General features: G+C 55.9%; 1 protein-coding gene across 1 annotated transcript in view; it reads right to left on the bottom strand.

The window, feature by feature from the left end:
* IQSEC3 (IQ motif and Sec7 domain 3) overlaps positions 1-17,220 on the bottom strand; it is a 122,759-nt gene that overhangs the window by 19,831 nt on the left and 85,708 nt on the right. Inside the window, exons 6-8 of the mRNA XM_008577947.1 lie at positions 15,287-15,448; positions 1,628-1,750; positions 1,058-1,224 (exon numbers count right to left, since the gene is read on the bottom strand). Coding sequence (XP_008576169.1) covers positions 1,058-1,224; positions 1,628-1,750; positions 15,287-15,448 — 452 coding nt within the window. The remainder of the gene's footprint in view (positions 1-1,057; positions 1,225-1,627; positions 1,751-15,286; positions 15,449-17,220) is intronic.

The following is a 17,220-nucleotide window of genomic DNA, read 5'->3' on the forward strand; positions in this document are numbered from 1 at the left end:
GGAGCGCCGCCGCGCTTCCCAAGCGGCGCACTATCCAGTGCGCCACCGGGCCGGCCCCTATACTTGAAGATTTTGACATTGTTTCTCTCATAGCACCAGCATGATACAGAATCATATTTTTTCAGTTTCAGAAATGAAAAATGTCACTTTTCTGTTTTAATTTCCATTTATATGAACATCTTAGAATGTATTTATTAGCCATGTGTGTTTCTTTGGGGTGTGTGACTTGTCTGCTCATGTCCTTCACCAAATTTCATTTAAGATTTTTCTAATTCATTTTAAAGAGTTCTTCATGCATTAAGAATGTTAATCTTTGTGTGTTAAATTTTTTCCTTATCAATTGACTTTAAATTCAATTTATGATGTTTTCCTTCATTTGTATGTTGAGAAAATAATTTTTTTAAAAAAAAGATGACTGGTTAGGGGATCTTAACCCTTGACTTGGTGTTGTCAGCACCACGCTCAGCCAGTGAGCAAACCGGCCATCCCTATATAGGGATCTGAATCCTTGCCCTTGGTGTTACAACAAGGTGCTCTAACCAATTGAGCTAACCAGCCAGCCTCTTTCCTTGTTTTTTTTTAAAGCTAAAAAAAAAAAAAAAAAAATCCATTGAGCGTGCATCACTCTGCCAGTTTTGATTTGAGCCCTGCTAGGTGGTGTGCTATATAGATTAGAAAAGGACAGATAACTTGCAGATGCCACAGAGTTATCTGCAAGGCTGATATAAGTGGACCCAGGACCTGAAGGCCCTGCGTCTGGCTCTTCCCTTGCAAGTTGTGGCCTGGGATGGGCTGGTACCACCCATGTACCAACCCTGGTGCCGGGACCTAGCAGACGACCGACACAGTCTGTTCCACGGAGGGTACGAGGCATTGCCCAAGGACCCCTGCTGCTTTTAGAAGGGCAGCGACTTTTGGAAACCCCCAGATGCCAGGTGTACAAGCAGCTTTCCTGGCCTGCTGCAGGCCACCAGCCCCAGAGAGCAGGCGAGGGTCTACAGGTGAGGCTCAGACTCACAGGGTGGACACTGAACAGGATGGCCCGGCCCCTCCTCACCTCGCAGGTTTCGGATGAAGTCCTCCAGCATCATCTTCCGGTCGGGTTTGATGTTGGGGCTGTACATGTCGGTGTTGAGCAGGATGATGGCAAAGGCGAGGATGAAGATGGTGTCGGGGTTGTGGAACTGCTGCACCACCTCGGGGTTGCACATGCAGTAGCGCTGGCTGGGGGCGGGGGAGACACGGGACTGAGCCCCTCCATCCTCCAAGCTCCAGCAGTGGGGGCCGTGGCCAGGTATGCTAGCTCTCTGAGGGCCTTAGGCCCAGGGAGCTGTCTGCCCTGCACCCTGGTCCTCTTCCCCACCGAGGGGACAGGCTGGTGTCACCCCCCAATGTCCCACGGTGCTAGCCTCGCACAGATGAGGATGAGGGAAGAGCAGTCCACCTGGGGGGCCAGAGTCACTTCCAGCTTGGAGAGCTCCAGGGAGTCCATTTTCTTTCCTTCCCTCCTCCTGCCTATCCCAGAAGGGGTTCTCCCAGCTCGCCCTGTCAGCACCTCCTGGCGTCAAGCTCACAGCAGCTCTGTTTCCCCACCCTCCCCACGTGTGGAGCTGGGAAGGGGTCCTACCTGAAGGCCTCTATGAGCCGCTCCACCTTCTGGGCCTCCCCCTGCACGCGGATGTGAGCCTGGAACTTGCGCAGGGCCTCGTCCAGCTCCATGCTGGAGAAGTCCATCTCGTCCACCACGCAGCTGAGGGCAGGCAGAGGAAGGGGTGAGGAGGGGCTGCCCCTGGGCTCCCCTGCACCTGGGGGTGGGGGAGGTGCGGGGCCTCCCAGGTTTACTCACCCTGGGGCCTCCCTTTAATGACCCAAGAGGGCTGCCTTCCCTCCCACCTCTTGTCTAACACAGCAGCCCTGTGAGGCAGGCCAGAGACTGGCCCCTCCATCTCACAGCCAAACTCGAGGCCCAGGGAGGTCAGCTGGCCACCCATCCCCAGGAAATCCAAGCCCCAAGTCCTTCTGCTCAACCTCAGAGCATCTCAGAGCCAAAGCAAGCTCTGCAAATGGAATAAATGCAATGTGTTCTCGGGTTCTTCCAAAAACCTGTAGGAGCCTGTGTTTCCCTTGGTTTGATTTTCATGTTCCCATTTGGGTCTCTGGGTGACTGAAACCTGCCTGTCTACCCTCTGCCTTCGAGCAAATGGCCAACCAGCTGAGCCACCCTGTGCTCCGGGCCTTCACTCACAGCTCGCTCATAAGGCCTCGCTCACTAGCTCTTGGGTGGCTGTGGCAGGAAGGCCGAGGCCTCTGAAGAGGAGACTAGAAATTTAGCTTAGTGTGGGAGGGGACAGTAGGACAAAGGGCCAGATTCTGGTCCTGGCCCTCCTCTGACCTTTGCGTGACTTTGGCTCACAGACTCGCCCTTGGAGCCTCAGATTGTTCTTCTGAGAAGGGAGGAGGCTGGAGTCCCTGTCCCCGAAGGGCCTTTCTGCCTGAGATGCCACCTGCAGCCCTGGAGGGCTTGCCTCTGTTTGCTGCAGTACGTGGGAGGACAGCCCCCACCTAGCAGTCTCCTTCCTCTGGCCTGGCCCACTCCTGGGGCCTGCATGCCATGGCGTCTGGGCCAGGACTCTCTAGTCCCCCATCCTGCCTTGTCCTCCTCTAGGTGCCTCTGTCCCCAGGTCCGCACACAGGGAGGCCGGAGTTTGGACCACAGGGCAGCAGCTCGGTGCCCCTGAGCACGGTCCTTTCCTTCAGCAGAGGCTAAGGGCAGAGCTCACTGCTCTCTGCACCTGCTGGTTGCTCTCCAGCCCCTCACTGCCACCCTTCACCACCTGCCACCCCACCTCTGCTGTCAATTTTTAGAGGAAAGCCAGGGACACGGCATGTGGCAGTGGTCAGGGTCCTGTGAGAGAGGCGAGGCAGGCATTTGGCCCAAGTATGAGACTTGGCACTGTCCCTTTCTGGGCATTTGAGATGGACGCCTGAGCAGCAGGGGCCGCCAGGTCCATCCAGGCGAGAGGCCACTCCAATTTCTCGGTGGCCCTTGCCACCTCCAGCCTGCACCCTCCCCAGCTGAACGTGAGCTCCAGGGCAGCATCACAGGGCCCAGCTCTGTGTGTCCCTGCAGCCCGGCCCTGTCGAGAGTTAGGAGCCTGTGGCCACAAGCCAGGAGGGCTGTGGCCGGGAGTGACAGAGGAAGAAAGCCTGTGAGAGAGGTGAACCAGCAGAGCCACGCAGCAAGGGGACCAAGCGCCAGAGCCAGGGAGACAGGACAGGGAGAGAGACAGGCCAAGGACAGGGAGAGACAGAGGTGAGGAGGCGGAGAGAGAGGAGGAAGGAGAGAGGGGGCGAGAGGAAGACAGGGGAGCAAAAAGGGAGAGGGACTGGGAGAGTGAGAACAAGAGAGAAAGAGAGACAAGGAGAAGAAGAGGAAAAGGCCAGGGGAGGGACAAGGAGGGGACGAGGAAGAGGCAGAGCAGACAGACGGAGGAAGGCTGGGAAGAGGGCACAGACGATGGGCTCCCCCGGGCACCCCGAGCTTGCCAGACGCAGAGGCAGCGGTGGACCTGCCTTCCCTGACTGAGCGCCCGGCTCCTTGGAGGCCTGGAACAGCCCTCGGTCCCTCTGGCCTGGCATCCGGCCCCTCAGCCTGGGGCCCTGGGACCTGGTGCTCCTCATCTGTGTCCCGCCAGAGCCTGTCTCCTGCGCCTTCTGCCCACGGGTGGGGACGGCCCAGGCCGTGGGGGGAGCGGCCGAAAGAGGCAGCGGGAGCAGCTGGAGAGGGTGGATCTGCTCAGCCAAGCACGATGGCCTAGTTTCCACCCTTTCACGCAGGTGACATGCAGCCCGCTGCCTCGCTGCCTCGCTCCGCTCCGGGCTGCGGCTAAAAGCTCCAGTAACGAACCGAGAGCCCCCGGCCAGAGGGGCAGCCGGGTGGACCCGAGAGCGCTGAACACATCAGCCGCGGCTGGGGGTGGGAGGACGTCAGGGGAGGACACCGGGGCCTCAGGCACCTCCCAGTGTGTGTTCTGAGGACCCCACACTATGGTCACGAGGGGGTTGTTAAAACGCAGATCCCTGGACCCCAGCCCAGGCCTGGAGAATTGGAACAGTGGAGGCCCGGGGCAGTGTTCTTTAGGCACTTGCTCCAGCAATTGTTAAAATGCGACAGCGACACTGAGCTGAGAGCTGAGCGCGCGTGCAGGAGGGCCTGGCCCGTCCGAGGCTTCTGAACTGTGAGCCAGCAACTCAGGGGCCACCAGGGCAGCACCCTTGGGCACGTGCGGGGGCTGCTTTGCAGTGGAGGTGGTAAGGGAGGAGTGGGTGGAGGCACGGACAGACCCCGTCCCGCTGCCTCCCCCTGTCTCCCGCCTTCTCCCTGCAAGTGCCACCAGGGGCAGTGGTGTTTGAGGAGCAGGTGCTGTCCAGGGCTTCTCAGATCAGGGAAAACTCAATATTTTCTGGCTGCAAACCCCCAGACAGAAGGAAGACGCCGTGCTGAGAGGGGAAAGGTGCCACTATCCCCCACGAGGCAGGTCACTTCCTCTCTGTGGAGCTGGGGTTGGACCAGGTGACCTCTGAGGACTCTCCCCAACTCTGGCATTCTCTGACTAGGACCCAGAAGCAGACACCCCGCAGTGGTTCTCTAAAGGCCCTGTGAGGGCGGGCTGGTTGGCTCACTTGGTTAGAGCACGGTGCTGATAACACCAAGGTCCAGGGCTCACCTCCCCCCATGGCCAGCCACCAAAAACACAAAAACAAAAATAAAGGCACCGCGGGCACTGCTAGAGCACCGCAACCGCACCTGCAGCTGGCTCCCGAGTGCACCTCCCACCCTCCTCCCAGGGAGCCAGCGCTTGCCTTCCACAGTCCTTGTCCCCTGTCCCCGAGAGCGAGCCTTCTTCCCACTCCCTAAGCACAAGCTTCAGCCTGCCCTCGGCCTTCTGTCTCTCCACTGCCTCTGCTCCTCCGACAGCGCAGTGTCTTCCAGCGCTTCAGTTTTCCCCCTTTCCATCCTCGGCCGCCCCACATTGCTGGCAGGGAGCAGACTGTTGACAGTTCACCAGATCCATCCTGCTGCCGTGGCCAGGGCAGCAGACAGTCAGCTCTCCCTCATCGTCTTTAAGTGCCCATTTTACAGAAGGCAATACCAAGACCACACAGGGGCTTGCCCCATCCTCCCACTGCCAGGAAGAGCAGGGTCTCAGCTTCCTGGTCTGTCCACTTTAGCCCCGGGTGTGGGTGTGGGGCCGAGGGGGCTCCTGATACCCGTGGGGGAGGCTCCCTCCGAGCTCTTGGTTACTGAGTATCACTCTCGGTGCTGCACCCAATGTGCAATGTCTTAATCTTCTCAAGCCTGTGCTATATTAGCCATTATCCCTGCTATTTTGTTACATACGAAGAAACTAAAGCTCACAGGAGACTTTCAGGGGGACTGTGCACAGCTCATTCTGGCTGTGTCCTGGGCTGGGCAGGCCTGCCAGCCCTGTCCCCCCAGCTCTCTCCTGCTTAGTGGCTGGTGCTAATGCCTTTCTCCCTGGGGACAGCTATCTTCCCCAGTGCCTGGTAGGGCCTGTGAGGGGCCAACGGGGACACTGGCACTGTCACAGAGGCAGGACTGTTGATGTGTGAAGAGTCACATCGCCGTCGGCAGGCAGGCAGCACAGAGGCCTTGTGGGTCACCCTGCAGGTCTAGAGCTGGCCTGGGCACACTGAGCCCACAGCAGGGGCTCACATCCCAACCTCCCATCTTCCCCTGTCTGGTGCTTTTTCTGACCCCTGGTAGCAGTGGGCTGGCTTTCCTCCTTTCTACAAACATGCATAGAGTGGCTCCCATGTACAAGGCTGTGCTAGGGACCTGGTATAAGTGGCAAACAGCACAAACACAGACTGTCCCAGTGGAAGAGACAGACATTAAACTCAGTCAAAAATAATTACTTAACTACAATTGTGACAAGTACTATGTAGAGATGGAATGAGGTTCCACGAGAGGACAAAGGAGACATATCTTATATTGCTGTGTCTGGAAAGGCCTCTTTGGGGACATGACATTTCAGCTGAGATCTGAAAAATAAGTATGAGTTGACCAGGGGGGAGGTGGGGGGAGCATATGCAAAGGCCCTGGGGTAGGAAAGAATTTTCAGGGACCTAGAAAGGGTCAACAAAACTGTAACACAGACAGGAACGGGGAGAATGTGGACGCTGAAGGCAGCAGGGAACAACAGGAGGGTGTGGTCAGAAGAGTGACAAGGTCCTGTTTGTTTTAGAGGATTTCTCTGCTGCTGGGGGCAGAATGAATGGAAGGGGGGAGGGGCGGGGAGCACGAGTGGGCGGGGCCAGTTAGGATGCCAGTGCGCAGGTGCCAGCTGGAGGCAGCCGTGCTCCGGCTGACGTAGCGCAGTGGAGACAATCCGAGAACACGATCCAAGGTCCTGCTTAGCAGAAGAACTGATAGGACCAGGTGACAGCGTGGACGCGGGAAGTGAGGAGAAGGAGGCATCGGCGGTGAGACCCAGAGCCCCGGCTTGTGCACCTGGGGCGCGGGACTGTGCTGCAGGATGAGCACATGATGGGGCGGCCACTCAGGCTGCAGGACACAGTGAGCTCAATGTGTTTGGGACACGTTAAGTTGGAGATGTTCTTTCATACAGTTACAACTTCTCCCTCCCTACTAAATCTTTCTCATTAGCACCATATGCTTGTCTTTTGTATTTTACAGATTGAAACCCTGCCGTGACCCTTCATTGCTCTCCACCCCTTTCTCTACTCCTCTTTGGAGCCACACTTCTGGAAGGCATCGTACTCACCCATCCCCACTCCTCACTTCCATTCACTTCAGCCTGCTCCAGCCCAGCGGTGACTCCCAGCTCCCCATTCAAACTCTCTTGGCGGCCACCATGCCACCAAACCCAGAGGACTCTTCTGTCCCCATCCCAGCCCCCGGTGGCATCAGCAAGGTTAATCATTCCTTCCCACAACACCCGCTCTTCAGCTTCCATCACACACGCTCCCCTAGGTTGACCCTTTCCCCTCTGGAGGTGGCCGTCCTCCACCTGGCCTCAGACTCAGAGCTGGTCGCCAGGCCCCCTTCTCCCTCTCAACAACCTCCCTCTATGTAGCCCACCCATTCCAGGGGCTCTGAGTGCCATCCGCTCGCCGCCACCTCCTCAGTGTTCATCTCGTGCAATGAGTTCACCCTTAGGATTTTATGAGTCCCTAAGCAGTGAATCTTCTCTTCGGTTGAGCTCTGTTGTTTATAAAACACCACGCTGATGGTGCTGCAGTGCCTGGAGGGCTTGTGTAAAGCACCGACTCCCTGCACTCGATTGGAACCTGACCAGCACACTCCTGAGTTCTGGCTGCTTGAACACACCTCAGGTGCCGTGGTCTGAATGCCAGTCACTGGGCAACAGTCACAAGAATGTAGGTTGTGCTAGCATCTCATGCAGCGAAGTCGGGGTGCACATATTTTATTTTACCTGATTATTTAATGGTTTAACTTGCTTGAGTAAATATTTGACAATGTCTAGTTTGACAAACTCTTCAGATGAGATGTCCCCAAATCCAGCATCTTACTCCCCTTAAACTGGAAATATATGCACATTGATTTGGTACAATTGCACCAACGGAGTGGGCCCAAAGCACAAATGTCTTCCCATGCAGAGACAGAGTGCTCGGCGATCTCATCAGCTCAGAAGGTCGCTCGCCTGCCCTGGCCACCTGGTGCCCGTCCCACACTTGTCACAGCCTTTTCCGTGGCACTGGGCTCTACCTACTTCTCCCCTCCCCATGGCCCCTGCCATGGACTATTACTGTGACAGACCCCTAACCAGCCTCCAGAGCCGTCCTTCTAGGTCACCGAGTGGCCCAGTCACTCCCTACCCCATTACTGTGACAGACCCCTAACCAGCCTCCAGAGCCGTCCTCCTAGGTCACCGAGTGGCCCAGTCGCTCCCTACCCCTCTCACATTTCTTCAAGTGTGCATTGGATTGAATTATGTCCCCCAAAACCCATTGAAGCTTGAATTGTGTCCCCCAAGTTTTATGCATTAGAAACTTGGCCCCCACTGTGACTGTTAAGAGGGTGGGAAATCCTATTATGGTAATTGAAAGGTGGGGCCTTGAAGGGGTGATTGGATTGTAGGACCCTGCAGTAGTGAATGGATTAATAATGGTGGTCAGGGGCGTGGTTCTGAGGGCTTTAAAAGAAGAGGAGAGTCCGTCTCACTCTTTCTCTGCTCTCTCTGCTTCTACTGTCTTGCAATGTGAGACCCCGTGGGTCACTGTCACCACCACTAGATGGACTTTGGACTTCCCAGCTTCAGAAACCATAAGCAATAAATTTCATTTTCTTTATAAATCACCCAGTTTTAGGTATTTTCTTATAAGCAACCAACATGGACTAATACAAAGGGCTTCCCACATCACCGGGGTTTTGAAACCTGAGTTCCTCAGCAAAGCAAGCAGGGCCCTGCTAGCAGCCAGCCTCCCTCCCCACTTCCCCACGCCAGCGCCTCCCGCAGCCCGGCCCTCGCCCTCGCGCCGCACACTTTCCTGTGCCGCCCAGCTCCAGGGCCGGCCGAAGGGTCTCCGTTCCGCTGTCCACCTCTCCAGGAGTCTCCCTTGACCTCTGCTGTTCCTGGACACGCCTTCTGTCAACCACCGCGTTATTGCCCCATGTCTTTACACCGACTGGCCTCTCCCCTGCTAGGCTATGAGCCCCTTCAGGTCTGGGCAGTACTTTTCATCTCCACATCCCTAGTGTAGACAGGAACTCAATACATGCTTTGTAGGGTGAGGGATGGAGTGAGCAAGTGATCGGCTGAGTGAATGAGCAGGACCCATGCGTGTTGTCAGCTGGAAGGAGCTCCAGTGGCCTGCACCTCTGGGAGCTCTACTCGGTGGCCCAGGATGGCTGGGCCTCCTTCACCAAGATCACCTGGGGCTGACCGCAGACCTGGAGGCAGCTGCCAGGGAAATGGCCCAGGGCTCCAGACGTCGTGCAGTGAGGCAGTGTGGAGTGAGCTTGCGTCCTCCTTCAGCTGCAGGTGTGACGAGAGGCGGTCAAGCGGCACCGATTAGGCTGCTTCCACCAAGGCGTCCCGACCTGTCTGGGGAGCTGGAGCTGATTGGCATGTGACTCGCCAGGACTGCGGTTTTGCTCAGGCCTCCTGCTCTTTCCTGCGGGTTTCTGCAGGGGCAAGGGCCAGTACCTCCCAAGGGCTGGGGAAACATAGCAGAGATGTTGTCTGCATCTGGATAAACAGGTACAATCTTGCATAAAATTGCTTGTTAACACTGCTCTGTGCGTGGAATCAGTTTGTGTTGTAGGGAAATGGAGCATCCCACACGACTCTGATCAAAATGAATTTCATCATCTCAACTATGTTTTTTTTTTTTTTTTTTAATGACAGCAAGACAGAGTCTGGCAGACAAAGGAACTGGTTGGGAGCTGAAACTAGGTAAAGTTAACAGAGTGGATTTTTAATTGGCAGGAAGACAGCTGTGCTCCGGAAGGTGAGGCCCAAGCTGAGGCCTGGGAAGAAGTATGTGGCTTGTGCTCCAAGCAGAAATGCAGCCCGGGTTGCACGATTAGGCTGGAAAACTGTACCGCCCATTGCCACAGGGTGTAGGAGCCCTGCTTTCATTCTGCATTTCTTGGCTTATACAATTCAATTAAAAATATCCCCATCCACCAGAGAGTTATTTTTGTTAGTTAGAACTCATGCTCAAAAAAGGTCAGGCTTTTTGGAAAAGTGCAATGTGGCTAAAAAGACAGAGCAGGAGGAAGCTAACGCAGGACCTGCCAGTGTTTCTGTGACGACATGGGGACAAAGAAAATCTCATGTGAAGGGGACTCTGAAACCGAATCTGGCTCAGACCTCTTGAGACTTGTAAATCAGTTTCTCGGCTCTGCTTTCTTCCCACGTGAGAGGCCCAGAGCCTGGCAAACAACGCTGAGTCAGGGGAAGGGATAGTACCTGTTCTGTCCCATTTCTCTGCCACTGGCCAGAGCACTAGTCACTTCTTCTCTCTGGGCCTTGGTTTCCGCCTGGGTAAAATGAGAGGGCTGGACTGTCCCAGGGGTCACACGTGGGGACTGGCAAGGATGAAGCACAAGGCTGGATGGTGCGGGATTAAGGGCTCCTGGGATGGAGCCATTCTGCCTGGCCTCAAACCTCAGCCCCTGACAAGCTCTATGACCGTGGAGCCACCTGACCCCTCTGTCCCTCGGTTCCTTCATTTGGTACAGGTCAACAGCACCCCCCTCTCAGGGTGAGGCTCTGCATGTGAGGTCTTGGAACAGCATGGCTGGCACACACAAGCGCTTCATATGCAGGAGCTGTCATGGTTGTGTCTGGCGGCTGCTCACTCACAAATGGCCCTCCTAAAGAGGCCCAGGAGACAACGGCTCCCTGGAAGCCCCTCCCAGAAGACCCACTTCAAAGAGTGGCCAGTTGCAGCCACAACTAAACATCACACAGGGACTGAGAGAGACCCCTCCAGAGCTGGGGCCTGAGTGATCAGGAAGGGATTGGGTAGTAGGTCTGTTCATTTCTGTTTAAAAGCCTGATTTATATGCTAAAGTGATCAAATCAAAGGGAGTCTCAGCCCTAGACTTGTTCATCCCACACGTGGGGTCCCAAGAAGAGTGAATATAAGAGTCAGTGGGTCTCAAACCCTCGTCTAATGTTCAGGAGAATCCCTAGTCTACCTGTGGAGGCGAAGGCGGTAGGGGCACTGGAGAGGTGAAGAGTCAAGACCATGACCCCGAGGACACTGCTCTTAGGAAAGACATGCTCCCTCCATTCCTCTGGGTGGTGGCGGCGTACAGTTTTCTAAGCAGTGCAAATAGCCCCAAGTCTTCTGTCCCTGCCTGTCCTGGGCCTCTCGCTACCCTCCTCCAGACCCATCAGGCTCTGCCAGGGCCCAGCCTGCTCTCCCTTTCCTCATGGGAATTCCTCAGGAATAAGGTCCTGTTCAGAGATTACACACAGCACAGTGGGCAGGATGTACTCAAACAACTTCTTCCTAGCGATGAAACGCCAGAGCCTTCCAGACGTGGAGCGTGACAGACAATCTGTCTTCACTTCTAAATGTCCCCTAAGAAGAACAAATCTGTTACACTCTGGCCAACACATTTCCGTGCAAATGAAATAATGAAATCTGACCCAAACGTCAAGCTCTAATACACCCTGGGGTTTCACAGAGGATGGCGTAGATCTGGTGCGGGGAGGGAACACCCAGGGAACTTTCTTCTGGCCGCTCAACCCAAAAGCTGCCCTTCATGCATTTTCGTGGAAATAATGGATGCCGGTGCCTCCATGTGTATGTGGTTCACATCGGAAAACATCACGCCAGCCAGAAAAGAGACTGCTCACAGCCAGCGTGGAACAGTCCCCCATCCACTGGCCTTCAAAACTGCTGAAGCGAACATTGCAGAAAGGAAATAGAGCAAAGCCAAATTTCCCAGCCATGTGAAAACTGAGGGGGAGCAGCTTCCAGCCCCAAAGGACCCTACCCCTGGCCGCTGTCTGGCCTCACTGCTGGCCTGCTGTGGCCGCGCTCCTTAGCAGAGTATAGGATGGTCCCAGACTGCCTCCCTTCCCCAGAGGATCCAGTAAGTCCCAGCAAGTCCTTGTTGTCTGGCGAGTAGATCTGCCTTCAAACCAGACCTGAGATGTTCAAGGTTTCCCTGGGCCGGGGGGTGGGGCAAGGGTCTCTGATGCTCTGGTGCCTGTGCTTTCAAGTGGGACAGGTAACAAAAATAGCTAACGTTTACAGAGAGCTTACTAAACGCCAGGCGCTGAATTAAGCACTCCACGTGCGTTTTAAATACTCAACTCCTATGAGGTAGGTACTATCATCACGTTTTACAAATGAAGAAACCGAGGCTGATTTCTTTTATAAAAAGCGAAAACTTCTCAGGTAAGGCTGGAATGGGCGTGGCCCTTTGAGCTCAGAATGCCTGCTGTTATTATTTGGTGAAGGCTGGTGGGATACGTTCCTTCTTGGGAGTGTCTTCTGTGGAAATAAGACATAAAAGGTGGAGAGTCCACTCCCAAGAGCGCCGAGGGCCCAATTCCAGAAGCAAGTGTCACCGCATCAGTGATGCTCAGACACAGGTCAGCAGCAGAGGCACATTCTGCCCCGGCCCCTCCTCTCCTCCCTCCCCCTACAGGCCTGAGAGTTGGGGGGCAGGCCTATTCCCCTCCGAGGGGCTTTCCACTCTCTCCTTCCTTGTCCGCCTGCCTCTTGGACAGTGCTGTGTCTTGGGCTGTCTCAGTCTCAAGGGGATGGGTGACTTATGTCCTTTTATTCAGCAAACAGCTTTGTACAGAACAGATGCAACCCACTGAATGTCACCAGGCGGGGACAGGGGAGCCGTGTAGAATCCCAACGAATCCTGCCAGGCCTGGGCAAAAGGGCACGGGGAGACTTCACTATTGCTATCATGTATGTCTTCCCTGCTGGGAGAAAAGAAGAGGCTGCAGATCCCGAAAGGTTCCAGGATAGCTGGCTGGAGTGGCAGGGAAAGGCCGAGACCCCCAGTGTCCTGGCTCCCCTGCCAGTGCCTCCCTCTCCTGCTTCTCCATCTTCTTCTGGTGCTTTGCAGAAGGCCCTCTCCACCGGGGAGACAAGCCGGGCAGCTGGAGAACAGCGGACTTGGAGGAGGAGGGCTCCTTTCTGTGGACTGATCAGTGGGCTGAGGCAGAGTGAGCCAGGGCCTCGGACCCCAGGACCTTTGTGGCTACAGAACAGAGCACAAGGGTCGCAGGCATTTGTGGAGCAGAATCTGGGCTCAGCTCTACACTCAGCCCTTCCCAAACCCAGGAAGCTTGCTGGAGGCCCCTCTTTCCACACCCCTCCTCTCATCTCTCCCCATCCACGCCTGGTCTGTTAAGTTAGTCCCCTGAGACCATGAGGCACGCCTACTCCTGCATGCACACATGGGATGCCCAGCCCAGCCCAGCCCCCTTCGCAACACACACTAGACACCCAATATTTGTTAAGGGAATAACGAATAGTCATACCATTCTCCCATGAATGCTGTCACCCTAGCACTGGCCTAAAGCCCAAAGGCTGCTTTGGGGTGCTCTGGCAGAGTGACAAGTGTGGCCCCAATGTTTGGGGCAGACGATTCTCCGTGATGCCAGTGTGCTACAAACCCACCAAGGAATGGAAAAGATGACAGATTCACAGGACTAGGACGGACCTTTAAGATCACACTGCCCCGCCCTCTCAATGTACAGATGGGGAAACTGAGGCCTGGGAAGAAGTAACTTGCCAAAGCTACACAGCACACAGGAGCAGAGCCAGGGTTCGCATCTGGGCCCTCTCACCTTGGTCCAGCCATTCTCCTGTCCCACCACACTGCCTCCTATCTCTGGAAGAGCTCACCAGGGCAGGAGTCCAGCCCCTGCCCACCTGAGCCTGACCCCTGCCTCGGCTGCTAGCCCAGGTCCCAGCCAGGCTCCCCTCCCCAGCACAGGCTGCAGCGGCTGGTCTGAGGCTCCAACCCACAGCCCAGTCTCCCAGGGAGGATGACAATTAGTTTTCATTGTGCTGCTCGAGAAAAACTCCATGTTCCCAGCACTCCAGATCAATGTGGCCTGGCCGGTTAGGAATCCAGGGACCAGCCACACGGGGACACAGACAGGTGGTGAGTGAGCAGAGGCACACCTGCTCCCAGTGCAGGGAGACAGAGCAGGGCCACGGGGTGGGGACACCGAGTGAGAGGGCGCATGGCACCTCCACACCCCCTCGAGAGGAATGAGAGGGGACAAGAGCGCAAGAACAGCTGAGAGATGAGCCTGACGGAGGGCAAATGCGGAAAGGAAGGGAGAGAAGCCGACTTGACTTGACCTTCCTCCTCCCGCATCCCGGGGTGTACTCTGGACCCCCATACTACTCCATCTGTCAGTTCACCGCCCTCTTCCAGGCACTCTGAGCATCTCAGCCACTGGTTTTGGGAGGGATGACAGATAGTCCGAAGCCACTGAGGGTCAGAGGCAGGAACGTGGTTCTGCCCAACTAAGGGCCATCCACAGCCTCCAAGGTCCGAGACAGATCCAAGCCCTCGCTCTTCCGACTGTATCAGACAACTGCCACATCAGTAAATTTAGGAGTGTGACAGAGACTTCAGAGGGCAACCAGTCCACCCCTCATAAGGCAGCCCCCCAATACACACACTCTCTACAGACGTGGAAACGCAGCCCAGAGAGCAGTGGCTTGTCCACAAGGTCACACAGCACCAAGACTTCCCCACGAGTAGAAGCCCAATCTCTGAGCCCCCAGTCCAGGAACACTGATGACCAACGGGCCAGGTGACCCCCAGGCTTCCGCACCCTTGGGCAGAAGGAGCCCCTGCCCTTCTCTTAGCAGGTCCTTTCTGCTCCAGGGGCAAGTATTAAAGGGAGAGGTTCTCCCAGGACCCCTGGGGAAATGCTTATGCTGACTGTCCCGAAGAAGGAGAAAGAAGGGAGAGAAATGGGGAAGGGTCCCTACAGAACGGTGACCCTCAGGAAGGAAGGGAGCTGAGGGCCTAGTGGAAGAAAGAAAGAGCACAGGGGAGCGGCAGGGAGCTGGAGCAGATGTCCTGGGGCCTCAGCCCCTTCCCCTGGAAGGATCATCTCCAAAGTCCTGCTCACCGCAGCCCCGCCCTGCACCCTGCAGAGGCTGAAGCTGAGCGCCAGCACAGCCCCTCGTCCCCACCCCGTCCCCAGCCCATCCCTCCACTGCACTTTAAAACCACTTTCTTTGATTATTGTGATTTTGTTGGTTAACTTCTCTTTATGGAATCACAGTATTATCTTGCTCTAAATACCCTCATCTAGCCCCTTCTTTTTTCTGCTTCACGTTTTGCCTCCACCAATATGAAAACAAGCCTGGGGGGGTGGCCTGGGGGCTGGACAGGCGGCAGAGAGGGTGGCCTGAGGGGGCTTTCACTGGGCAGAGACGGCCCCAGTGCTGATGCAGCTCTCCGCTTTTCCTGACTCTTTCTCTTGCCCTGAAGGATGGCAGGGAGGGAGGGCTTCTGGCCTCCTTCGACTATTTCTGTATCCTGGTGCCTCGAATGGAGCGACTCTCCAGGAGTGACAGAGGCTCGGGTCAGCAGGGGCGATTGGCTAAAGACCAGTGATTCTGGCCCCTGGGGCCACTCAGGAAGCTGCTGGGACTAGAGCAAAGGCCAAGACTTCAGAGGTCCAGGCTGAGGTACCAGGAGGGCCGGCAGGTGGCCGAGGGAAGGGGGGTGGCGGGGCAGGGAGCACGGGGCACTCACTCCAGCACGTCGCGGTTGAACTGCTTCTTGCTGTTGCCCAGGAACTCTCCGATCATCTGGCGGCTGAGGCCCTTGCGCTGGAGGAGGAAGTGGGCCACGCCGATGGGGGTGTCGGGGATGAAGCCGCGGGAGATCAGGAACTGGATGCCCTTGTCCGGGTTTCTGGGGGGATGGGGAGAAGCAGTAGAGAGTGAGCCGAGCCAGTCCACGACTTCCTTCCTCCCTGTCCTTCAGCCCATGAATCCCACTAAAGTGCTGGGAGGTCCTTGGAAACTGAGTTGCCAGGATTCTGCTGCAGAGCTGTCCCGCATCTGGAAACATCTCTCACCAGAACCTCAACCTCCTGAACCTCCCCACACAGAGGGTGATGTGGGGCCAGAGGGTTAGGGAGGGCCTGGCACGAGCAAAGTGGATTCCCGAGCAGGTGGAAGAGTGTCCTTCTCTGTCCCTGCCTTCTGGATCTCGCCCCAGGCCTGCCAAGGAGGCCTTTCCTCCCTGCCTGTATCCTGAGGTCAATGCGCAGGTCCACCCTGGAATTCAGAGAGAGGGTGGGGGAGACAGGAGAGAGATCTTCCACCACCACCCCTCCCCTCCATGTGGTGGACACAGTCCTGCTTTTCAGCGTCCCTCTGTGCAGCTAGGTGTGTGACTTCAGGCAACTGCACTTGCCACGCGGCCTGCAAGTCCGCACTGCTCCCTGAGCTGTTTCTTACTGGTCCAGGCAAAGATAAGCACAGAAATAGAGAACAAGCTTCTAGAACTTTTTACAGGACTTTGACATTTTGGGGACAACCAAGCATGTGATTGTCTTTCTAGCGATTCATTTTTACTGTATTTTACAAAAGTATTAGCGCATGACATATTTGGGGATATAACCAAACTGGTCCTTCACTACAGACAGTTTGAGAATCGCTGTCTTGAGGTATGAGTGTCTGTGTTTTCATGAGCACACAGAAATGACGCTGGGGCGGTGGGGCAGTGCCCATCAGAATGGCAGCCTGATGTGGAAGAGAGTGCCGTGGATTTGCAGCCACACAGATGTGGCCTCACCTAGATGGGCCGCGCGCTAGCTGGTTAACAGCGCGACTGGCCTTGCTTCTGTGAGCCTGTTTCCTTTCCCTGAAACGGCGGGTACTACCAATCTCCAGACACAGTTGGGAAGATGGCAGATGCTCAGGTGAGCTATGCTGTGAACAGCAGGACCTTCCCTAGAACAGGAGCTCTTTGAGACCAGGGTGTGTCACGCCACTTTTTGTAGCCGCAGGGTCTGGCCCTCAATAAGTAACAGTCAAGTGAATAAACGATGCCCGCCCGGCGGAGAGATGCGCAGCTCCTGACCGGGGCTGTGAAGGAGCTGAGCGGAGGGAGGAGGCGGGTGCCTCGGGGACCCCACACTTCTGCGGGAGCGGCGCGTGTGCTTGCGCTGCTTGGCTCTGGCTGTATGCACCCTGCATGCAAGGGGTGGTCTGGTCGGGCTTCTGAGCAGTGGCGGTCGCTCCCTTCTGACTTCCGTCCCCTGTTCTCTGCTTGCTTCACTCCCTCCCGCTCTCTCCCTGTGTTCTTTCCACCATCTCTCCTCTCCCCCCCACAGCCCCTCACTCCACCAACCTGTGAGATAACGCCGCCCCCAACTAGGATTCCTGTGCTGCTCACATTTCCTGTAATTCTCTCACTTTTCAAACGCTACCTTCATCTTTAACAGTAATAGCTGTGAAAACATGCGTTTCATGTGTTCTTTTTTTCCTAATCCTTCTTAGAATAAATTCACAACAATTAAAAATAAAAGTGTACTTCCTAAACATTGTTTCAGGGATCAGGTATGGTGCCAATTCCACCTGGGAGGACCCTGGGGTGATCGTGGTGAGTCACTTGGCACCCTGCTTGGTCGACAGAAGGCTGCTGGAAACGCGAGTCCCCCTCCCCTCCCCCTCCCC

The sequence above is a fragment of the Galeopterus variegatus genome, unplaced genomic scaffold (genome assembly GCF_000696425.1).
Source record: "Galeopterus variegatus unplaced genomic scaffold, G_variegatus-3.0.2 Scaffold70, whole genome shotgun sequence".
Lineage (NCBI taxonomy): Eukaryota > Metazoa > Chordata > Mammalia > Dermoptera > Cynocephalidae > Galeopterus > Galeopterus variegatus.